The following is a 25456-nucleotide window of genomic DNA, read 5'->3' as shown; positions in this document are numbered from 1 at the left end:
AGACTTAAAATTTGATGGGAAATATTACAAGTATGTGAGTGGAATGATAGAGCTTCTGTTTCTCAGCTTCTCCTCTACCAGAAGTTTAGAGATGTTGGTTAAACATTATGTTGGCTAGGGGAAATCATAAAGTAACTCCTATTAACATGTTTGTTGTCATGTTTAAGATTGGGCAGTGACATTGGAGATTTCATAAAAAGGCAAGAGAGGCAAGAGAGGTAGGCAGGGATCAGATCCTGAAGGTCCCCATATAACTTGTTAAGGAATTTGGAATTCAATCTGAAAGCTATGGGGAACCATTGAAAGATTTTAAGTAAGAGGGTGACATGGTAACATGTGTATTTTAGGGAGATCATTTTAGCAAGTATAGAGAAAGTGGATTAGGAGTGGGCATGACTAGAAGTAGAAAATAAATTAGGCTGTTATAATAATCCAGGTGAGAACTATGGCCTGAACTAAAGATAACAGCAGTAGTGATGAAGAGAAGGGGACAAATTAGGAAACAAAACAAAACAAGGAGGTAGAATGTATAGGGTCTACTTGATAACAACTTTGATGTGGAAGGGTGGGTGGGAAGAATCAAGATTGATTCCCAGATTTCTTACTTGTACTACTGAATAAATGGTAGTAACAATCATTGAGTCAGGGAATACAGGAAGTAAAACAGGATCATGTAGGAAAATGGAAATGATGAAATTCAGTTTTGGGCATTTTGAATTTGAAGAGCTTGGGGGAGCATCTAAGTAGAATTGTCCAAAGATAACTGTCTATATGGGTTTAATGGAGAGAGGTCTGAGCTGAAGATACAGATTTGAGAGTCATCAGCATTTAGATGGTATCTGAAGTTATGTAGTGGATAAAATCAAAGAGTGCCTAGCACATTAAAGGCACTCACTAAATATTTGCTGAATGAGCGAATGGCCAAGAAGAGAAGAAGGCCAAAGACAGGACTCTGGGGGAACAGCAGCATTTAAGGAATGGGGGAAGGAGGGAAGACAAGAAGAGAGACTAAGAAGGAGCAACTAAGAACTTAGGAAGAAAACCAATGGTGTCATGGAAGACAAGGGAAGAAAGTTTCAAGGAAGGTCGTCAAAAGTGTAAACTTGTAAAGTAAGATAAGGATTGAAAAGAGTCCATTGATTTTTTTTTTTTTAATCAACAAGGAGGCTGCTGGTGACGTTGGTGAGAAGATGGTCAGGGGAATGATAGGAGCAGATTACTGTGGGATGGATAGTGAATGCTAGATTAAGACGTGGAGGAAGCTGAAAGGCTCTTCTTTCAAGAAAGCAAGATGAAAGAAGGCAATAGCTAGGTAGTCAAGGGTCAAGGGATGTAGATCCTTGTTTTTAAAATATGAAAGAGACTTCAACAAGTGGAGGAACCATTTGGGAGAGACTGAAACTGAAAATAGGGACTAGTTGATAAGGTGCCATTTCTAAGTAGTTGAGATCCTGAGCAGAAATAAAAAGGGATTTGCTTTAGACAGTAGAGGCGATACCTGTCCCCAAGACTAGAAGAAAAGAGGTTAGGATAGGAAGCATATAGTGACACTAATTTAGAGGGAGAAGAAAGGAAATTGAGGGATTTTCAGCTTGATGACCTTTATCTTCTCAGTGAAGTAGGAGGCAAAGTCATCTTCTAAGAGCAAGCAAGCAGATAATAGGATAGAGGGATTGAGGAGACCACAGAAGCCTTGAAATCACAAAAATAGGTGAGGTAACTGACTAGGAGCATGAATTTGTGATGGTATCCATACAACTGGTTGTGAAACAGCTCAGCAGCCCTGATAGAGGATCTGAGAAAGCAAGTAGTTAGATTGACCCAGGCTGGGCGGGGCGGGGAAGGGGGGAGCGGTCAAGTTCTCTTGCCTTCCAGGGTATAGTACTCTTTCCACTGGGAATCTAGTGTTTCCCAACTGTCCAGTGCTCACTCCATCTCTGGCCTTCCTCCTCAGTGATAATAACTACTATTCAGTTAATCTTTCTTCCCTCCCCTTCTCCTCCTTTATCTCCTTCCCTCTGAGGGGCCATTGTAGAAAATATAAGTAATTTACCTGTTCACAGTATCATCTCAATTATAAAATACCATACTCAGTTTTGCCTCTCTATTTTCTTTCATGTGTATTCCTATTGCCAAAACTGCTCTTCTTGCTAGTCATTTATTTGTTCATTCATTCCAACAATAAATATTTATTGAGCACTATTATGTGCCAGATACTGTCCTGGGATTCATAGTTGAGCAAGGCAGACAGTTTCTGCCTTCACAGGACTTATTGTCTAGTGGGAGAGACAAACACTAGACACATAATCATAGCAACATATTATAACTGGGCTAGTGTGCTATAGGGTGAGGGTGCTATGAAAGTATGGAACCTCTGTTGTTTATCTAATCTGAGAAGGCTTCCCTGAGGTAGCAACATTTTGAGCTGAGATTTGAGGGATTGAGTAGGAATTATCTATGCAGAAAAGAAGGAAGAGGATTTTAGGGAAAAGAAATAGGATGTGTAGCAAAATATAGTGGTTAAGAGCATTGACACTGCAGCCAAACTGCCCAGGTTCAAATCCTAGCTCTATAACTCACTAGCTGTGTACCTTGGGCAATTTCTCTGTGCTTCAGTTTCCCTAACTATAAAATGGAAATAATGATAATAGCGCCTGCTTCATAGGGTTTTTGCGAGGGTTAAATGAGTTAATACATGTAAAGCACTTAGAACAGTGCCAGGCATATGTAGTCATGCATCATTAGGTGATTTCGTCATTGTGCAAACATCACAGAGGTACTTGCACAAGCCTAGATGGTATAGCCTACTAGACTATATGGTACTAATCTTATGGGACCACCGTCGTATATGCAGTCTGTCGTCGACAAAAATGTCGTTATGTGGTGCATGACTGTAGCAAGTCTGCAAAGGTCCTGAGTTAGGAAGGATTATAGCGCATTTGAAGAACTCAAAGAATGCCAGTGTGGCTAAAGTAGAGAGAGCAAGGAAAAAGTATTCTAATATGAGAGTAGAGAAGAAGTAGAGGCCTGATTAAGGCCTCATGGACTATGTTAAAAATGAGTTTAAGGGGCTGGCCCAGTGGCATAGTGATTAAGTTTGGCATGCTCTGCTTTGGCAGCCCAGGTTTGCAGGTCAGATCCCCAGCATGGACCTACACCACTCATCAGCCATGCTGTGGCTGCAACCCACACGTAAAGTGGAGGAAGATTGGCACAGATGTTAGCTCAGGGCTGATCTTCCTCAAGCAAAACAAGAGGAGGACTGGCACCAGATGTTAGCTCAGGGCTAATCTTCCTCACCAAAAAAAATGATTTTAAGCAGGGTGGTAACATTGATAATTTACATTTTTAAAAGTTGGTCTGGCTACTGTGTGGAAATAGATTATGGTGGAGCAAGAGTAGATTCATAGAGACTATTGAAGAAGTTACTGCAATGATCCAAGTGAGAGATAAATGGTGGCATAGACTTAGGGAGGTGGTGGTGGTGGTGAGAGAAAGAAGTGACCAGTGGATTAGATAAGGGGATGAGAGTATGATGCTCAGATTTCCGGCATGTGAAACTACATATTCACTGACCTGGAATGCACTGGGGAAGGACCAGGCTGGGGGATAGCAGACAACTAAGTGGAAATATTAAGTAGATAGTTAACATAAAGGTCTAAATTCAGAAAGATCTGTGTTTGAGATAAATTTAGGAGTCACTGGTTTATAGATAGTGATTTAAACCATACGCAGAAATGAGACTTTAAGGAGAGAGTATAAAGCGAGAAGACTGACACTGAGCTTTGAGAAACTTTATCATTTAAAGGACAATTGGAGTGAAGATGAACCAAGGAAGGGACTTAGAAGATCAGCTAGAAGAATAGAAGAAAAAGCAGGAGAGTATACTGTCTGGTAAGCCAAATGCTACCAACGAGTCACGTAAAATGAAGACTGAAAAATGCCCTTGGAATGCGGTGACATGCAGATTATTGGTGACTTTAGCAAGAGTTATTTCAGTGGAATACTGTGGGCAGAAATCAAATTGAAGTAAGTTGAGGAGCAGGTGAGAGAGATGAGCATAAAGGAATGGAGGCAACGGGGGTAGACTGTTGAACTTTATGAAGGAGAGAAATAGGGCAGGAGAGATAGGAAGTGGGATTGGGAAGGGTGCTTTTGTTTTCTTTTAAGATGAGAGAGACTTGAACATGTTTTAATCTTAATAGAAAGGATCCTGTAGAAAGAGAGAAGTTGAAGATATAGAAGAAAGAAGAAATAATAAGCAGAGTAAGATTCATGAGGAGACAGAAAGAGTTGGAATCCAAAGCACAAAGGAAGACACTAGTCCTGGGAGGCAGGCAGCTCCTCTTTTGTTATGGGAGGGAATGAGAGAGGATGACTGCGGCCTGCGCTCTGGTTTAACATCCGGCCCCATTAAGCCTTCTTTTGATGTTTTGGGATTTCATTAATTTGCTTCTTAGAACCGTAAAGTACTTAACTATACTTGATGACTTAGCATCTTCTGTCTTATATCATTTCCTACTGTTTCAGGCCCTAGGCTTGTCTTCATCAACTGGATTGTCAACTTGAGAATAAACTATGGGAGTTTATTCTCATATTGCCCTACATTGCCTACCCCAGTGCTGAGTGATTTTTAAAAAATAAATGCTCAATAAAAACTCATTAAGATGCTAGGCAAAAGAGACAACTCATCTTGTTCTTTTTGTCATTGAATTATCAACCCTGATGCTTTCTGTAATACCTAAGATATGCCTTAGATTTCGTAGGTATCGAGTAAAATTACCCTACTGCTAATTGTGGTGCTAATTCACTGATAAGGGGTAAGTAGCTTTTGATTGGTTACTAGCTAACTGTTCTTTGCTTTTCCCAGGTACAACAGCTACAGGTCTTGTTGCTACAAGCCCATGGAGGTACCCTGCCTGGATCTATAAAGTAAGAGTTGCAGATTAATTTTAAATGTGTATTCTAGCAGAGGCTATTTCTCCTGATGGTTGTTTTCACCCGATATACTAAAGTTTCTGGTAGCTCTTGGTGTCAAGGTAGGGATCTTACCAAACTTGCTGGCTATTTAGGACTTAGCTAGTTAGTTTTGAGGCAGCCAGATGGGATGAAAGAGCATGGATTCTAGCCTCAGAAACTTATTAATTAGAATTCTACTATGAAGAAGAGCTGTCTCCTCTCCTCATTTATCTATTTGATTATTTATTTATATCCATATAATATATATAAATACTCATGGGTATTTATTTTATTTTGTGGGTTAACATACAATGCTATCATTATTTGTTTTCTTGCTCAAATTGTTCCTGCTTTGTTCACTAGGAGCCTCTTCAGGGTAGCTCTTGTGTTCTTAAACACGCCCTCAAGTTTTTGAGCATTTCCACAAGATGTTCTACACCCATCTTGTATTTTCCCTGCCATATCTCCAAGGAGCCCTGTTCTAAATTGGAAAATACTATTTAGAAACCAGATCTGGGCGCTGTGTGCTGATTGTTACTGGGGTGTCACTACTTCTAGACCCTCTCTTCAAGTAGAGCTAGGAAATATCCATATGTATAGTAACCCACACACATACTCATATCTATATTTTTATATCTACTTGTATATATATTAAAAACCATGATTTTATACTGTTAACTCTGATTCCAGTGTAACACTACAGGGTTCATTTTAGCCTTCCTCCTCTCTTTATCTATAACTTCTTTCTCCAACAGTGAGAAACCAGCTCTTATTATCTGCAATCTATTTACTCACTTGTTCAGTTGTGGTATACACATAAAGTAGTTTCAGAATTGCTAGCCCATACTCTGATGAGAAACACTTTTATGAACTAGATTACAGCATTTATGTACAGTTGTTTTTGTCTTTAGGCTTAGAGTATCCAAGCAAAATAGCATTTCCCACAGTTAGTGTTTGTATTCCATTTTGGGTCCCCCCTACATCATGGTTGGTTTTAATTATTTGTTTATATTTTGGGTATGTAAAACATTATGATGGTCCAAGAGTCAGAGTTATACGAAAAGATATACTCAGAGCAGAGAAATGCAAATCAAAACCACAATGAGATATCACTGCACACCCGTTAGGATGGCTATCAAAACAGAAAATAGCAAATGTTGGCAATGATGTGAGGAGGTTGTGGAGAAATTAGAACCTTTGTGCATAGTTAGAGGGATTGTAAAATGGTGTAACTGCTGTAGAAAACAGGATGGAAGTTCCTCAAAAAATTAAAAATGGGAGTACCATATGATCCAGCAATCCCACTTCTGGGTATATGTCCAAAAGAACTGAAAGCAGGGTCTTGAAGAGGTATTTGCACACCCAGGTTCATAACAGCACTACTCACAATAGCCAGGAGGTGGAAGCAACACAAATGTCCATCAGTGGATGAAGGGATAAACAAAATGTGGTATATATCTACAATGGAGTGGTATTCAGCCTTAAAAAGGAAGGAAATCCTATCACATGTTACAACATGAATGAAACTTGAGGACATTGTGCTAAGTGAAATAAGCCAGTCACAAAAAGACAAATATTATATGATTCCACTTATGCGAGGTATCTAATAAAGTAGTCAAGTTTGTAGAAACAGAAAGTAGAATGGTGGTAACTAAGGCCTGAGGGGAGGGGCAAAAAGCAAGTTGTTATTTAATGGCTATATAGTTTCAGTTTTGCAAGATGAAAAAGTTCTGGAGATCTGTTTCACAGCAATGTACATATACTTAATGCTACTCAACTGTGTACTTAGAAATGGTTAAAATGGTAAGTTTTACGTTATGTGTTTTTTACCACAATTTAAAAAAAAGAAAAAAACCCACAAGAGAACTAGAAGAAAATATAGGTGAAGGTCTATGTCCGTATAGGTGAAGGTAAAGAACATTCTATAAGTAAGTGCAATGGCAGAAAACTTTAATAGACCAGGGTTGGTGGATGGAATGGGAGTTGTTATTTAACGTGTATGGAATTTTAGTTTTGCAAGATGAAAAAGTTCTAGGGACCCATTGCACAACAATATGAATATACTTAACACTACTGAACTGGACCCTTAAAAATGGTTAAGATGGTAAATTTTATGTTATATGTTTTTTACCACAACACTTTTAAAAAGGAAAAAATACGTATACTCAGAGAAGTTTCATTCCTTCTTTGTCCCTGCTACCCTGTTCCCATTCCACCCTTATTTCCACCTCTTTTCCACCACTAGTCTCCCTGCCCCTGTATTTAACCAATCTCTTTAGTTTCTGGTTTAGCCTTCCTGTATTTCTTTTGTACAAGTGAGCAGATACTTGTGTACTTTTTCATATCCCCTTTTTCTCATATGAATGGTAGTATTCTATAGATAACTCTTTGTGGCTTTGCCTTTTTCAGTATTTCCTGGAAATCATTTCTTAACAGTTCATAGAAGTCTTCCTCATTCTTTTTTATGGCTGCATGGTACTCTTATTATGTACATGTGCCATGCGTACTAAGTCAACCTCTCTCCTATGTGTGAGCATTTAGGTAGTTTTCAGTATTTTGCAATTTAAAAATATGCTGCAATGAGGGGCTGGCCCTGTGGCCGACTGGTTAAGTTCACGCACTCCGCTGCAGGCGGCCCAGTGTTTCATTGGTTCGAATCCTGGGCACAGACATGGCACTGCTCATCAAACCATGCTGAGGCAGCGTCCCACATGCCACAGCTAGAAGGACCCACAACGAAGAATATACAACTATGTACCGGGGGGCTTTGGGGAGAAAAAGGAAAAAAATAAAATCTTTAAAAAAAAAAAAAAAAAGAAAAAGAAAAAATATGCTGCAATGAATAACCTTGTGTGTGTATATTTTCATATTATTAGTGATTTATCTTCAGGGTAGATTTCTGGAAATGGGATTGCTAGGGCAAAAGGTAAGTACATGTGTGGTTTTGTTCAGTATTGCCATATTCCCCTCCAGAAGGGTTATACCAATTTGCATTCCTAACAGCAATGTGAGAGTGCTTGTTTCCCTACAGCCTTGCCAATACAACGTGTTGTCAGACTTTTTCCGTTTTTGCCAATCTGATAGGTAAGAAAGACTCAGTGTTGTTTTAATTTGTATTTCTTTAATTATGAGTGGGTTTGAACATTTTTTCACATGTTTCAGGGCCACTGTTATCTCTTTTTCTGGTGAATTGTCTGTTCATGTGTCCCATTTTTTCTATCAGAGTTTTTGATATTTTGGCCCTTTTTAAAAAAATTGTGGTAAAATTTACATAATGTAAAATTTACCATTTTAGCCATTTTTAAGTATACAATTCAGTGGCATTAAGTATATTCACAGTGTTGTGTAACCATCACCACCATCCATCCCCAAAACTTTTTTCTTCTTGCAAAACTGAAACTCTGTACCCACTAAACAATAACTCCCCACTTCCCCTCCCCCAACCCTTGGCAACTACCATTCTACTTTCATTTCATTGGATTACTCTAAGTACCTCATATGTGTGCAATCATACAATATTTGTCCTTTGTGACTGTCTTGTTTCACTTAGCCTAGTGTCTTCAAGTTTCATCCATGTTGTAGCATGTGTCAGAATTTCCTTCCTTTTAAAGGCTGAATAATATTCCACATGTTGTGTATCCATTCATCTGTCAATGGATATGGGTTGCTTCTTCCTTTTAGCTATTGTAAATAATGCTGCTATGAACAAGAGTGTGCAAATATCTCTTTGAGATCCTGGTTTCAATTCCTTTGGGTATATACCCAGAAGTGAAATAGCTGGATCATATAGTTACTCTATTTTTAATTTTTTAATTGAATCACCATACTGTTTTCCATAGTGGTTGCACCATTTTATATTCCTACCAGCAGTGCACAAGGGTTTTGACTTCTCCATCCTTGTCAACGCTTATTTTCTGTTTTGTTTTTTTGTAATAGCTACCCTAATTTGAGCCCTTGTTTTTAAGAGTTCTTTATATATTAGTGATATTAGTCCTTTGTAAGTAGTGTGTGTTACAAATATTTTTTTCTAGTTTGTTCTCTTTTACTTTGTTCATGGTGTTCTTTTTGTCATGGAAAAACTTTAATTTTTATATAGTAGAAAGTTTATCAATTGTTTTTTAATTGCCTCTGGATTTTTTAGCAGCTTTATTGGGATATAATTTACATACCATAAAATTCACTCATTTTAAGTGTACAATTCAATGAGTTTTAGTAAATTTACAGAGTTATACAACTATCACTACAATCCAATTTTAGAACATTTCCGTCACCCCAAAAAGATCCCTCCTACCCATTTGCAGTCACTCCTATTCCCACTCCCAGCCCTAGGCAGCCATTAAGCTACTTTCTGTCTCTATAGGTTTGCCTACTGTGGACATATCATATATGTGGAATCATGCAGTATGTGGACTTTTTGTCTGGCTTCTCTCACCTATAATGTTTTTGAGACTCATTCATGTTATAGCATGTATCAATACTTCATTCCTTCGTATTGCTGAATAGTATTCCATTGTCTGTATATACCACATTTTGTCTATCCATTTACCAGTTGATAGACTTTTGGGTTGTTTAAACTTTTGGGCTATTCTGAATTATGCTGCTATGAACATTCACTTGCAAATTTTTGTATGGACATATGTTTTTTATTGGGTAGATACCTAGCAGTGGAATTGCTGGATCATATGTTTAACTTTTTAAGAAACTGCCAAACTGTTTTCCAAAGTGGCTACACTGTTTACATTCTCCCCATGCTTCTGGATTTTGGTTCATAGTTAGAAAGCCTTTCCCTACACCAAGGTTAAAGAGGAATTCATCCATGTTTTCTTCTAGTATTGAGGTCAGTTTTATTTTTTACATTTCATTTTTCCTTTTGGAGTTTATTCTTATGTATGATGTGAGCCTATTTTCTTTTAACATCCTTATTTTTAATAACTCAATCATTTTTTTCTGATTATAAAAGTGATACATTGCTTCTTGTAGGACACTTAGAACAGTATAAAGAATAAATATTAAAATTGCCATAATTTCATCACCCAGAGATGGCCAACCTCTCTTTGTAATTCTCTCCCTTTGGGTAATTTAATCTCGGTTTTCTAATAATATTTTAAGAGTGTTGGATAAAGAAACTAAGGAAAGCTGGAGTCTCTTAAGGACCTATTCTAGTATACCCAGTTTAGAAGCAATTTGTCCATTTTCCTTTCCTTTCAATTTAGCACAGTCCTGTTTCATGTAAGACAAGACTAATGAAAACCATTTCAGACTTCCAACTACCTAGAATATATTATAGGATATCGTTTCAGCTACAAAAGTAATAGAGTCTTAGAAACCGTTAATGAATCAAACAGTTGAACTCAATTGTTCAATGTTTTACAGAGAAATAAAGATGCTACTTCTTTTCTTAAAAATATGTACTTATATTTTTAGAGACATTTCGCTAAGTTTTTTACAAAATGTACAGTTTATATACATGTTGGGTTTTTTTTTTTTTTGCTTTTTGTCCTTGGATTATATTTTTTTCTTTTTGAATGTGTGTCATTGAAGCTTTTGTACTGATTTTCTGCAAGTGTTTGTCAATTTCCACATGCTCAGCTAACTTGAATTTCTGGCATTGGCAATTAAATAGCATGTGAAAGAGGAAACATTGGTTTTCTGTTATATTATCCTCCATTTAGAGAAACCTTGGACATTTTTAGGGGGAAAAAAGCTATTGAGTTAAAAGTATCATTACTTTGGACCTTAACAACTTACACGAACGATGCATGGAAGTTTTCAGTTTAATTACAATGAGAAAATAAGGAAATATCAGAGCAATGTAAATTAACACTAAATTTACTGATAGTTCATTTTTATAATCCACATTTTAAATGAACATTCCTTCATAAGAGTCTTAATAAATTCTCAAGAGTGTAATATGAGACCTTATGGTATGGTCCTGCTATTAACTTTTTGATAAAGAGCATGCTAAGGTCTTCTGTAAGAATTCGTGGAGGTCTTAAGCTGGATGAGAGGGCATCTATTCCTGAAACCCTTTTCTATCCTTTATTGAGATTGAGAACAGCTGTTCCTTGTCCTTTTTTTCTCTTTATTATAGCCTTGACAGCTATTCATTTTTCCTTTCAGTATCCTTCAGATCAAATCTTCACATCTGATCTTTTTTCACCCGTCCTGTTTTCCAGTTTTGAACATTTACTCCCAGTGGATTACAAAATAACCCCAAAAACTTAACTTCTTGTTGGTCTACTTAATTAGTTTGGAACTGATATCAAGTAATCTGCATAAATTCCAAAGGTTTTTATCTCTACATACATTCCATCAAGCTATTTCTGTCCCTCCTTTCCACTCCTATTCGAAATGGAAACCATTGTTGCCACCCACTCTAAGCAATTTAAAATTGGTAGACAAATGAACAGGAGGCTATGGGTCATCATTCTCAAGCAAGGCAAGCACTTAGAAGGGAGCATGTATTTATGCAGAATTGTGAAATGTGCTCTTAGTGGCCACTGGTCATCATTTCAACTTTCTGACTTCTTAAATGCTATTTCCCTAAATGTTATAGTAACTAGGTAATTGACTTATGCTGATGAGGCTAACTTTTGACCCTAAGCAGTGTCACTTTTACCTCCTCCGTATGTCTTCTTTTCCTACTTCCCTAATCTTTAATGAGGGATTGAGAGTGGGAAGAAGAGAAGAAGAGGGAGAGAATATGTATCTTAGCTACAGTTAGCCTTCACTTCTTACCTTCATGGCACAAATAGAAAGATCCTAAACCAAGAGCCAAGGGTAGAGGTTAGTCATTCCTGTTCCAACCATATCTGACTTTAATTATTACCGTTCTCCAAATCACTAATTTAGAGTATTTCAGGCATATGTTTCTTACTCATCCAATATACTGACTGATTGGGAGAATATATTGGAATGGACACACTTTTTCCAGACTTTTGGGGGGTAATTTTAAACCAACCGCCCTACTCAAAAGGCATATGGGATATATTTTTATCCACCTTTGATATAGGTGTTATCAATCAAGTATTTTTCTAATATGTTACTTTCTTTGTTTTAGTGTAGAACCATCAGAGAATCTACAATCCCTGATGGAGAAGAATCGGTCCCTGGTAGAGGAGAACGAAAAATTAAGTCGTGGTCTGAGCGAGGCGGTTGGTCAGACAGCCCAGATGTTGGAGAGGATCATTTTGGTGAGACCCCAAGACTAAACTACTAGCAATATGGATATTTACTAGCTTTCGTTTCTGAAATATTTAATATGCTTCTTAGTATGACAGATAAGTTATGTGGAAAGAAATGAATTAGTGTTACTATATCCTCTGTGGAGCCCCTCTAGGGTAAATACATGGGCTTATAATCAAACAGACAGAAAAGTTAAAAGAACTGTACAGTGAACATCCATATGTTCACCACAAAGAGTCCACATGAATCCCATTTTAAAATATATTTGCTCTAAAATATCAGAGAGGAAAGAACCAGCTCCCTCTGTCACCTTAAGTCCTGCCTAATCTTTATCCATAATACCAAGTCACTAAGGTTTTAGTTCCTCTCTATCTCCCTTCCCCTAACATTGTCACATTTCATATCCCATCCTAACAACTGCCATAGTGAGATAGAATGGCTGGGAAATTAATTTTAATTCCTTTTATATATGGTTAATTTCCAAAGAGTGGATCACTATGTAACTGATCACACCAGTTTTGAATTCTACTACCTGTTTGATAGTAACCTCCTGGATCTGTGAGTGCTGGCTCTGTCACTAATGTTTTTCAACTAGTCTAAATACAACTTAGTCTTTGATAACACGACTATCGCCAGTAGTGAACTGTTTCCCCCAAAATGTAATTGAACATCTGTAATCTATACACCTTCACGCATCAGTGTGCTCTCTAGTCAAGGAAGGGTGAGCTGCTTAAAGATTTCTTATTTTTTTGTTTAAGATTGGCACCTGAGCTAAAATCTCTTGCCAATCTTTGTTTTTTTTCTTCTTCTTCTCCCCAAAGCCCCCCAGTATATAGTTGTATCTTCTAGTTGTAGGTCCTTCTGGTTCTGTTATGTGGGACACCACCTCAGCATGGCTTGATGAGCAGTGCCATGTCCGTGCCCAGGATCCAAACTGGCAAAACCCCGGGCCGCCAAAGCAGAGCATGCGAACTCAACCACTCGGCCATGGGGCCGGCTCCCAGATTTCTTTAAAGGGGCCAAATCCTACTTCCATTGTATTGTCCGTTGCTAGCAGAAGGATGAAAATGGGATCTAGGGGATTTTTATATATAGTTTTCTGTCTCCAGTACTGCATTTTATGCCTTTGAAGTAACTCTAGAAGCTGTGTTTCACCATGTATGTGAGTGTAGCTGACATAATAGACAGTACTTGACCTTCATAAGGTTGTTACAATGGCTGCCTGATAGGCTTATTGTTTGATGTCCTGTCAGAACTTCATAACAAGCACATTTTTATCCTATATAAACTGTCCATCCCAAATCTGTTGCAGTATCTAGCATGTTATAGATACTGTGATTGAAATAAAACGAAAAATATTAATCACCTTTCCCAAAATGTCACTACCTCTGCCATTTCTTCTTCTCTGCGATCATTCTTGTGCCCCATCCTTTTTCTTGCTTTCTTTTGCTAAAACTAGCCTACCATATCAGATAGTGTAACTTGAAAAAACTCTCAGCTCATATTCAGTGTGAGGCCCTTCTATGTTTTAAATGCCCTTATGCCAGGGCTAGGGAACAGTATAGTATAGAAGGTAGTTTAAAGTAACTGGGTTTTTTTGCAAACAGCGGAGAGTAGCATGCCAGGAAGTATTGCTTTTTCTCCCAGTTGCAAAGTTCTCTATGGAATTAAGGCTTCACACTCCATCCCATAGTCTGAGCTTCATGGCAAGCAGAAGACCCAGCTCCTTGGATGCTATTTTTAGTAGCTCATGTTGACTGAAGGACTAATTTCCATGACTCTTAAAGAATACATTTCTCAGTAAATAACCAAAGCCCACTAAATCCTCTATTAGAGCAAAGGAGGCAGGCTCTCTACCTAGGTTTTAATCCATAGGAGTAGGAGAGAGGGCATAATTAGGTTAAGCTGTCAGGCACTGCCACTGATGATCTCCTGGGTCTTTGTTGCAGACAGAACAAGCAAATGAAAAAATGAACGCCAAGCTAGAAGAACTCAGGCATCATGCAGCGTAAGTTTCCTACCAGATGTATGCTAGTGACCCCTACTGCCTTAGTATATAACTATGGACCCTCTGGCCTTTGCAATATATAATTAACCCTTGGGTTCCTTTGCTTGAATTTTCAGCTGCAAAGTGGATCTTCAAAAGCTAGTGGAGACTTTAGAAGACCAGGAATTAAAAGAAAATGTAGAGATAATTCGTAACCTGCAGCAAGTGATTACTCAGCTATCGGTAAGCCAAGTAGGGACAGCATAAATAGGAATATTGCTTTCCTTTGTTTCTCTTGATGCATATAAACATGTCTAATTCTGTGCCTTTTGCTGAAACAACTAGATTGTGAACTGTTTGAGGACAGAGATCATGGATCACTGGATCTGAATATTAAATTTGTTAAATCAAAACAGACATAGGTTACATATGCAACAGCACAATAATATTTCAGTGTTCTAATCAAACACTAGAAACAGCAACATAGCAGTGCAAAATTGCCTGGGTATCATGAGCAGCAGTCATTGATTTGTTGTCCTTTCAGTGTAGGCTAACTTAATAACAGGCCTTGTACCATACCCCAATTTTATTTTATTTTATTTTATTTTTTTGAGGAAGATTAGCCCTGAGCTAACATCTGCTGCCAATCCTCCTTTTTTTGCTGAGGAAGATTGGCCTTGAGCTAAAATCTGTGCCCATCTTCCTCTATTTTATATGTGGGACGCCTGCCACAGCATGGCTTGATAAGCACTGCTAGGTCTGCACCCGGATTCAAACCAGTGAACCCCAGGCCGCCAAAGTGGTGCATGTGAACTTAACCAGTATGCCACCAGGCCAGCCCAATACCCCGATTTTAAATAAGCTGAGTTTTGACAGATGGCTTAAAGCAACCAAGGAACACCATAACTCTCTTTTATGATCAGTAATGAATTAGTTTGAATGATTGTTCTGCTGTAAGTTCCCATTTTTATTTATTTTATTATAGTAGTTGTGGGTGGATTTGGAGGAGGGGTATTTGTTGTTTTTCCCAGAAGAAAAATTCTTACAATCCCTCCACCCTAAAAACTTATTTTTATTTTTGGTGTTCCTTCTCTATCTTAGTCCTTAGGCATATATACTTTTTAAAACTTGAAATCATTTTATGTTAAGGGGTAATGGTTGGTTAAGGAGTTACAGTTGGTTTTGCTCCATCTCTACTCTCTTGTTTATTATTCTGAAGCAGTCATGTGTATGTAAATGCTTGCTGATAATTTCTAGCTCTTGGGCAGAGGTTTTAATTTAAGCAAAACAGTGATTCTCCACCCCAGGTCTTGCCCAGTGTTGTCTAGAGTTGTCAAAAGGTTATCACAAAATCATCCACATCTATATTTTACTCTTAAAGAGTCAATGGAAAAAAATACCATCCAGTATTGTAAAGGGAAGGTTAGGATGGCCAGTTCCAAGAAATTAAATGAATAAACTCCCAAAAGACTAGAAAGCAATGTTTTAGAATAAGTATAACTGTACAAAACTATCACAATAAGCCCAAGATTACAGTTCATTTATATAATAAACAGGCCACAGTTAATTGAGAACCTGGGCTCCAGAGCCAGATAGACCCTGGTTTGAAGCCAGTTCTGCTAGTCACTAGCTATGTAACCTTGCTAAGTATTGTATCAAAAGAAAATAATTTAAGTGACTCAGAGGTTAAAGGCATTATTCAGCTGATTCACTTAGGGAGCACCTGAACTCCAGGTAACTCCCAAGTTGAAGCAGGATTGGAGTTTTATAGGGTGAGAAGGGAGGGGGTGTGTCCTTGTGGTTTGGCTCAGGTAGCAGTTTTTGTTGTTAATTGCTATGAAACTTTTGGTTGGAGGCTGTTCCAGTTTTCATGCCTCTTGCTCAATCCCATTCTGATAGTTGTCTGATTATTTCCAAGACTTGTTCTTGCAAACCTTGTAGTTTGTCAGTTGGTCAAGTTCACAGGTGAGAGGGACGGCAAAGAAGGGGGAAAGGGAAAGGAGGCAAGGAAAACTAGGGACCCTCTCTCACGTCTATTTTAATCCTCTTACATTAGCGATATGGGCAAAGCGCAGTGGGAACACAAAGGAAGGAATGATTAACTGCCTGGAAAACTCAGGAAGGCAGCACAGAAGAAACTGGGTCCTAAAAAATGAATAGGAGTTTGCCACATAGACAAAGGGGAAAGGACAATCTATATAGAGGAACAGGTATATGCAAAAGCAAAAAGGGAAGTTTAGAACATGGTAAGAACTTCAATGTCGCTGAAGTATCGAGTGCATGCCAGAGAATGGCTATCACAAGGTTAAATTTCACCATCTATAATTCCACTTAAATATAGCTGAAACATCTGATGTATGAAAACCTTGTGTGAACTGCCTCGGAATTAAGATAATCTAGACTGGAGAACCCTACTGCAGCCAAAGCTTATAGGATCAGAAGAGAGTGATCCAGGGCACTATTGTTCATGGCCGCCACACCAATCTTAGAGAATTTCATACCACCTCATTTCTGGGACTTTGAGTCACATGGGAAAGATGAAGAAGAACACCCATGGAACAAAGTTAATAAAATCAGAGAAAGCATATCCTCAGTGAGAATCTGGCAATATGACTGGTGCCTGGTGTGCCTATAGAGGAAGTTGCTAGTGGTGGCTGGCTCAGAGGAACTCTGTAGAATCAGTGTCTGCCACTAAAATTCACTTGGCACAGGAGAGTGCTAAAGATTGCCACAAGCTGATAAAGTCCCTGGCTTCCATCCACTGTCACAGCTAGGCAGAGTAAACCCTTTTACCCAGGGCTCCTGCTAGACTCTTGAATCAGAGTTCTCTGTGACTATTGTTTGGAGACCCTTCCAGCTACACATTTTTTTGGAAATACACAACAATGTATTCTCTGGCTTTTGTTAAGACTCACTACAGTGAAAGCAAAATGTTTCAAATGTAAGTGCTTGTGTCCTTCATTCTGGATTAAAACTATTTTTATTTTAAGTGATGGGTGAACACTCCCTTTTCAGTTTTGAAGGCAACCATTGTTCCTGGATCTTCCTCCCAGGGCTTTGAGGGCTAAACTGTACCATTTCTTCCCTTAAAATATAATTCCAGAAAACTTCTTTGTTGCAGTTACCTGTGAGGAAATTCATGCAGTCCTTTCATTCCCACAAAATCAAATGTTTTTGTTTTTACCCCCTCCTCTAAGGCCAATTCCATAAAAAGCATTCTGCATGCCCAGTAATGGTATTGCCTACAGCCTACAAGCACAAACTTCATTTTGGAGGGTACTGCTGGTTAATGTAGCTCAGTGTACCCCTGACTTGTTCCCCTGACCATCACCTTCAGTAAATCATGTCTTTTTACCTTAAAAGAGGTTTTCAGTTGTAGCCTTAGAATGAGGGAGAAAGAGGCTGTTAGGTTGAAATAAATCCTATTGTTATACATTTACATTTAGGATTATGAAGGCAGAATCCTGCCATGTTCTTATAGAACATGTCACCAAGGCTTAAACCGTAGCATTGTGAAATTTCATTGGGCCAAAAGCCAAAAGGTAAACTCACAGTAACAACATGTCTTTTTCTAGGATTAACCCATCTACTTTGATCCTGACCCTCTGGAAGGTACTAGAAAAAGTCTCCAAAAGCCAGTGTTATAGGTTCTACTAATCTAGGATAGGCCTGTAACAAGTCCTTTTACTGAAACTTAAAACATGAGAGGGAGGAAAGCCTAACCATTAACCTATAATATATTGAAGTGCTCTGTTTTTTAAGAAGGATTTAGTATGTCCTGCCCTCGGAGAATCACCGGGACCAGAAATCATGATGAGAAAGGATATGGGAACACTGGAGCTTCCTTTGAATTCTCTTTGAGTCTTACTGGTTGGGAATTTCTGGGCAGAAGGGAAATGCTTTACAAACTGCTCTTACTAAGAGCCCCTTCACTCCTTGCCTTAAAGGAAGTGAGATTCAAGTTTCAACAACGGTGTAATGTTTCACTCAGCCGATGCAGAGACTCCATTTGCTAACCCTAAATTCTTTCCTTGCTATTGAACCAATAGCCCTTTTACCTATGACCTCCTTAATCATGTGACTTCCTGGAAATAATCCTTTCTTCCAAGGGCTTTGCAGAATCACTTAAACAGAAGTGTTAATCCATATGTTGCAATGCCAGATAAAGCCTAAATTCCAGTGGAAACAACAGAGCTCGCTCATATGATAGCATGTAAACAAATTAGTCCTAATAAGTGGTTTTGGGTTTCCCTTCTTGGTGGTTGTTGTTCCAATGCCCCCAAAAGGAATTTGCCATTCTCTGGAAGAGAATCAGTGTTTACCCTCTCCCTTCAGGTAATCACTACCTAGAGTAGCTGTATGTGATCAGTTCTTATGTATATAAGAGACAGAGGCTGCAATACATTTGTCTGACTTCATGAACACATTTTTCTCGAGTATCCACTGTGGCATTTATTTCCTTATAGAGTAGGCTCTAGCTACCTTGACTGACTGTAAAATAAAAATAAAAAATAACCCTTCATTCTGTTCACTTTTCTGCTGCATTGCCTTTATTTGATATGTCTGTTCTTAGGATGATATGTTCATGAAAGCTGGCTAGATCTGCACATTATAGAGGTAGACTTGGTGGTAAAACATAAAAAGAAAGAGTAGAATCTATAAAGTGGGTTAAACTTTGGCCCGTTGGAAGAGCTAAGTGTTTCACTCTGGCCCAGTGATCTCTGGCAGAGCAGGAGAGGTGCAATAAATGTGTCAGTTGCCACATGACCCTATTTTTTACAAAGACTGCACGATCAACCTTTATAAAGACAGACTCTTGAGAGGTTGGACGTGGAAGCATGTGGCTGTTGGGGTATATGTGACTACAAAATAGGTCCAGCACCTTAAATGGTCTCTGTATACACTTGAAAAAAATTAACCAATATAAAATCCACTAGTAAGCTTTGTTTCAGAATCTTTTCCTAAACTGAAACATTATTTGTCATTGCAGGATGAAACTGTTGCTTGCATGGCTGCAGCCATTGATACTACCGTGGAACCAGAAGCTGTAAGTAATTGGCCTCTTTGTGTAGAACCAGGAGCTTTAACTGTGTCGTTTCCTATAAGTTATCACTCATCTGAGGAATAGAATCCCTAATTGCCACCATCTCCATAGAATGCCTTGGAAATCCAGAAAGCTTGAGTGTAAATCTCAGCTTTGTAAGCTCTCTAACTTGGATAGACTCTGTCTCTAATAGTATAACTGGTAACGGGTGGCAGGGCTTCTTGGGGATGTCACTTTCCATATTTGTGGTCTGGCTTACTGATTTCTTATTAGATGCTAATATTCTGCATTGACTGTCTAGCAAGTTAATGAGGAAGGGAACAAATTATGGAAATTATGGCAAAGTCTAAAAAGCATTAGAGAAGAAATGGAAGAGAATTTTTTCTCCACATACTTTTCTATGGATGGGATGGTTAGGGGCTAAAAGAGCCAAGGAAAATATTTTGAGTGTTCAAGTTGCAGCAATAGATAAAATGTATTAGATGTTGGCTAAAGATTATAGAGCCAGGTCAAAATCAAAGGCTGAACAATGATTTGATTGAGACAGCTTTTTCCGCCTAAAACAAATGTATACCAATATTTGCCGGTCTCGTGGCGCAGCGGTTAAGTTTGCACTTTCTGCTTCCGTGGCCCGGGGTTCGCCAGTTTGGATCCCGGGTGCCGACATGGCACCGCTTGGCAAGCCATGCCGTGGCAGGCGTCCCACATACAAAGTAGAGGAAGATGGGCACAGATGTTAGCTCAGGGCCAGTCTTCCTCAGCAAAAGGAGGAGGATTGGCGGCAGGTGTTAGCTCAGGGCTAATCTTCCTCAAAAAAAAAAAACTATGTTTCAATTTTCTGAAAGAAGAAAGATAGGAGATAAATCAGGTGCCAGAGGTCAGCTCTGTGCGAATAAATGAAGCCTCTTCTCCATTTCCACCTTTCCTAAAAGTGCCATTTCCAGAGCCCTCTCTCCTCTAAGGACCCCTTAGAATGAGGTAAAAGTAAGAAATGTTGATCAGATCAATAAAAGAAAGAGCAGGAAACTTAGTTTGCTCTAAAAGAGTCAGATAAAGGATGTAAGAAATAAGGTTCTTGTAGAGCAGGGAAATAGGCTAGCTCAATTTATTTCAGATGTTTAAAGTAAATATATGAGAAGCCACAGTTTTATTAGTAATGGTAAAGTGGCTGTGAGGCTTGATGAAACAGTGCCTAAGGAACTCCAACTGCTCGTTTCTCTTAGAAATCATTATTCTAATCTTTTCCAGCAGGTGGAAACCAGTCCGGAGACCAGCAGGTCTTCTGATGCTTTCACCACTCAGCATGCTCTACGTCAAGCTCAGATGTCTAAGGAGCTGGTTGAGTTGAATAAAGCCCTTGCCCTGAAAGAGGCCCTAGCCAGGAAGATAACTCAGAATGACAGCCAACTACAGCCCATTCAGTTCCAGTACCAGGTAAAATGTTTACTAGGCCAGCATTTGTTCATGTATACCATCTCTCTTTAATTGTATAGGAAGAAAACAGGCACACGGTTTTTGGTGATGACAAGACATTATAATATGCCTAGTACAACTGGAGTTGTAACTATTGATTTAAAAAAGGATACATTCAGGATAGGGAACCTGTAGCTTTGTTTCATTTAATCTAATACCTTACCTTATGCAACAGATATTTAATAGTTTGATACTGTTATAATAAATGTGGTCCCTGCTTGTGGAGAAATTTGTTCTAATAACTATGCTGGGATTCTGAAGGTACATCTCTTAGTCGATGATCTAGGTTATAGGGTGAATTATGAAGAGACTTGTAGTAGATATCACATGACTTGGCAACTGGCTAAACTGTTTTTCCTAGTGGTAGTCCTAAGTGGCCCTTGCTAGTGAATAGCAGGTCTTTACTTAAAGACAAGTCTTTGGCTTTCAGGTTATCCACAAGGCTACCCTTGCTCTAGGCATTATTTTCTCTTGTAGCCCAGTGCTTCCATCACAAAGGGATGTTAGCGGAGCTAGTAAGGGGAAGAGTGGATGGTTTTCCCATCCAGTTATATGCTGCCACCCTCAAAGTCCTATATACTGGTATCGAGAAATCCCTGTAGTACTCATGCTTTTCTACCACCAACTCCCCTAAATTTTCAGAGTAAACAAGAAAAGTATTTCTACTAAATAATTTTCACTGCTTTTTTCCCCTGGGGTAAAGGTTGCTTCCAAAATAATGACTGAGTTGCCAATAGAGGTTTTATTTCCTTTTTGTTATCACAGTCATGTTTAACTTTTTTAAAACTAGTTTTTATTTATGTCAAACAAATGCATGTATATCATTTTTAAAAGTCAAAGAGTATAATACCCAGAAAAATAAAAGCAATCTCCTGCCCTACTACCTTCTCTCCTGTTCCCTAGGCTTATACTTTGAGTTCTTTAAGCTATTTCTTCTGACACTTACGTCCATATTTCTAGATAAGAGTTGGTAGTATAATTGTGTTAATTTAAAAATTTTAGACATTATCAATTGACTTCCCACTATGAAAGATGGGAATATAGCTCTAGTATACAGCCACTCATGCAATCTGCTTCACCTCTATCTTTTTAAAATGGTTATATCACAATTTCAATTAAATGAATATTTAGTGTTTAAATTTTTATGATTATGTAAATATGTTTTACAGCTGAGCCACATGGTATATAATATGATTCCATTTTCTTTCTTGTACAGCTTTTCGTATTTCCTGGAGTTAATAATCTCATTTTTTTTTCTTTTCATTAAGATTATGATAGTTTACAACCTCGTGAAATTTCAGTTGTACGTTATTGTCAGTCATGTTGTAGGTGCACCACTTCACCCTTTGTGCCCTCCCCCCACCCCCCCTTTCCCCTGGTAACCACCAATCAGTTCTCTTTGTCTATATGTTAACTTCCACCTATGAGTGGAGTCATACAGAGTTTGTCTTTCTCTATCTGGCTTATTTCACTAACATAATACCCTCAAGGTCCATCCATGTTGTTGTGAATGGGACGATTTTGTCCTTTTTTATGGCTGAGTAATATTCCATTGTATATATATACCACATCTTCTTTATCCAATCATCTGTTGATGGGCACTTAGGTTGCTTCCACATCTTGGCTATTGTAAATAATGCTGCGATGAACATAGAGGTGCATGGGACTTTGGGAATTGCTGATTTCAAGTTCTTTGGATAGATACCCAGTAGTGGGATGGCTGGGTCATATGGTATTTCTATTTTTAATTTTTTGAGAAATCTCCATACTGTTTTCCATAGTGGCTGCACCAGTTTGCATTCCCACCAACAATGTATGAGGGTTCCTTTTTCTCCACAACCTCTCCAACCTTTGTCACTTTTTGTTTTGGATATTTTTGCCATTCTACCAGGTGTAAGATGACATCTTAGTGTAGTTTTGATTTGCATTTCCCTGATGATTAGCGATGATGAGTATCTTTTCATGTGTCTATTGGCCATCCGTCTATCTTCTTTGGAGAAATGTCTGTTCATGTCTCCTGCCCCTTTTTTGATCAGGTTGTTTGATTTTTTGTTGTTGAGCTGTGTGAGTTCTTTATATATTATGGAGATTAACCCTTTGTTGGATAAATAACTTGTAAATATTTTTTCCCAATTAGTGGGTTGTTTTTTGTTTCAATCCTGTTTTCCCTTGCCTTGAAGAGGCTCTTTAGTCTGATGAAGTCCCATTTGTTTATCCTTGTATTGTTTCCCTCGTCTGAGGAGTTATGGTGTCCGAAAAGATTCTTTTGAAACTGATGTCAAAGAGGGTACTGCCTATATTCTCTTCGAGAAGATTTATTGTTTCAGGCCTAATCTTTAGGTCTTTGATCTATTTTGAGTTTATTTTTGTGAATGGTGAAAAAGAATGGTCAATTTTCATTCTTTTACATGTGGCTGTCCAGTTTTCCCAACACCATTTGTTGAAGAGACTTTCTTTTCTCCAGTGTAGGCCCTTTGCTCCTTTGTTGAAGATTAGCTGTCCATAAATAATCTCATTTTTTTTCATTTACTTAGTTTTCTATATACCTGTCAATAATTTATCTCCAAACTTCTTGACAGAATTATAAAACTTCTCTCAATATGGTCAAACATTCCAGGTAATTTAACAACCCATTTCTTTCTTGAAGACAACCCTCCTGGAATCTTCTATCCTGGTTTGCTTTCTCTAGGCCCATTGCTCAGCCGTTAACCGGGACCATCATCCTGGGAATCTGCTTCACTTCTTGTCTCTGTGTTGAAGCCAGTTCTGTGTCTTCCCCATTCTTGGGATGCCCCTTTATGTTGGTGGAGTACAACCCCAGTAGTTTTCTGTGAAAGAAAAATGTTTTAAACCATTGCATGCCTGAAAATAGCTTTTTGTTGTTGTAGTTGTTCATACACAGTTAGTTTGGCTGGGTTTACAATTCTACAGTGGAAGTCATTTTTCTTCAGAGTTTTGAAGGCTTAGCTCCATTGTCTTTGATTTCCAATGTTGCTGTTGAGAAGTCTATCGTAATTCCTGAATCTTTTTATTTGATCTGTATTTTTTTCCCCTCTGGAAACTTGCAGGATCTTTTCTTTTCTTTCATCTTTTTTTTTTTTTTTTGAGGAAGATTAGCCCTGAGCTAACTACTGCCAATCCTCCTCTTTTTGCTGAGGAAGACTGGCCCTGAGCTAACATCCAAGCCCATCTTCCTCTACTTTATATGTGGGCCGCCTACCACAGCATGGCTTTTGCCAAGCGGTGCCATGTCCACACCCAGGATCCGAACCGGCAAACCCCAGGCTGCTGAGACGTGGAACTTAACCACTGCGCCACTGGGCCGGCCCCTCAGGATCTTTTCTTTGTCCCCAGGTGTAATTTAATTTCACAATGATGTGCCTTGGTATGGGTCTTTTCTCATTTATTCTTCTTGCTGCTTAGTGAATCCTTTCAATCTAGAAATTTGTATTCTCCTTTAATGGGAAGTTTTCATGTATTATTTGTTTAATAATGTCTCCTCTCTCCATTTTTCCTTGCACTCCTCTTAGTCAGATATTGGACCTCTTAGATTTAGTCTCTGCTTTTCTTATCTCTTCCCTCCTATTTTCTATTTCTTTGTCTTTTTATTCCATTTTCTGGAAGATTTCCTTCCACTACTTCTGGTGAATTCTTTTATTTGCCTATTAATTTCTAAGATTTTTTAATCCTCTAATTGTTCCCTTTTTTAGCCTCCTGTTCTTTGTTTTTCATGGATGCAGTGCTCCTCTCTAAGGATAGATTTAAATTTTGTTGAGGTTTGCTTCTTCCTGCCTTTCCTCTGTTTCCTTCAAATCTCCTTCTTTAGTGTGGTGGGGTTTTTTTGTCTTTCTTTCATGTAAGAGCTTTTCTCAAATTTCCAGTGATCTTTGGCTGTCCATTCATATTTAACAGTGAGGTGGTAAAAGCCAATAGGAAGTTCTGTATGCATGGTTTTCTCTTGGGCTGGTCAGTTTCCCATAAAGAAATCACTCATTCTCCTGCCTGAAGTTGTGTGGGTAGGGTGGTGGTATACCCTATTTCTAGTAACCCAGAGAAAATAAGGGAGTTGTAGTCTCTCCAGTCATATACAGACTTTTATTTAATCCTCTATGAGCAATATGATACTTTATCCCTGCCTTTCGCTATGTCTGCTGTTTGTGTCCAGCCTGTCAGGTTCAGCCTCTCCAGAGAGGAAACCTCTGCTCTTCTCTCTGTTTCTATGGCTTGTTTCTTCTTGGCTTTTGTCCTATAGGAGTCATATTTCAGCTTTTTCTACTCCCCTAAGTCAGTGACTACTTACTCAACTATTTTCCTCTTCCAAAAGCTTGTTTCTATCTCTTGACTGCTCTCTTTATCCTTGTTGATTTATACCTTTTTAGGTCATCTCAGTGGAATTTCAGGGGGAGCGAGTTAAATATGTAGCTCAACCCTCCATGTTAACAGGACATAAAACGCAGCCTTTTTTAGGTCAGATCTATTTTGGCCTTTCCAGGGTAAACAGAGGATTAATGGTAAGGCTGGGAAATTATTCCTCTCTTCTTGTAGTCTTGCCTAGAGACACAGGTACATATGTTCCCCCAGAGTACCTCTAACCCTATGAAGAGGTGCTAGTAATGAGCTATAGCTATAGCTGTAGTAAGATATCTTGTCCTTTTTTCCCTTGGAATCAAATATGCTTGAGATCCCAAAACTAAATGTTAAGAGAAAATAAATTCTTTTTTTTTTTTTTTGCTGAGAAAGATTCTCTCTGAGCTAACATCTCTTGCCAATCTTCCTCTCTCTTTTTTTTTCAGCCAACTACATAGTTG

The 25456-nt window shown here is 38.4% G+C and overlaps 1 protein-coding gene across 4 annotated transcripts in view; it reads left to right on the top strand.

Annotated features, from left to right (window-relative positions):
• The window catches only part of KIF4A (kinesin family member 4A), a 123517-nt gene that overhangs the window by 52213 nt on the left and 45848 nt on the right, over positions 1-25456 (top strand). For 3 of the 4 annotated variants that reach the window (XR_006890378.1, XM_046673905.1, XM_046673902.1), the window contains exons 10-15: positions 4871-4932; positions 12020-12152; positions 14094-14152; positions 14269-14374; positions 19122-19178; positions 20424-20609. Coding sequence is in view for 3 of the 4 variants with exons in the window: in XM_046673905.1 (XP_046529861.1) it covers positions 4871-4932; positions 12020-12152; positions 14094-14152; positions 14269-14374; positions 19122-19178; positions 20424-20609 (603 nt within the window). In the remaining variant the exon portion in view is untranslated. The remainder of the gene's footprint in view (positions 1-4870; positions 4933-12019; positions 12153-14093; positions 14153-14268; positions 14375-19121; positions 19179-20423; positions 20610-25456) is intronic. The other variant, XM_046673903.1, reaches the window with a different exon arrangement.

Source organism: Equus quagga, chromosome 10 (genome assembly GCF_021613505.1).
Source record: "Equus quagga isolate Etosha38 chromosome 10, UCLA_HA_Equagga_1.0, whole genome shotgun sequence".
Lineage (NCBI taxonomy): Eukaryota > Metazoa > Chordata > Mammalia > Perissodactyla > Equidae > Equus > Equus quagga.
Note: the sequence above shows the minus strand (reverse complement) of the source record. Positions and strands in the feature narration are given on the sequence as shown.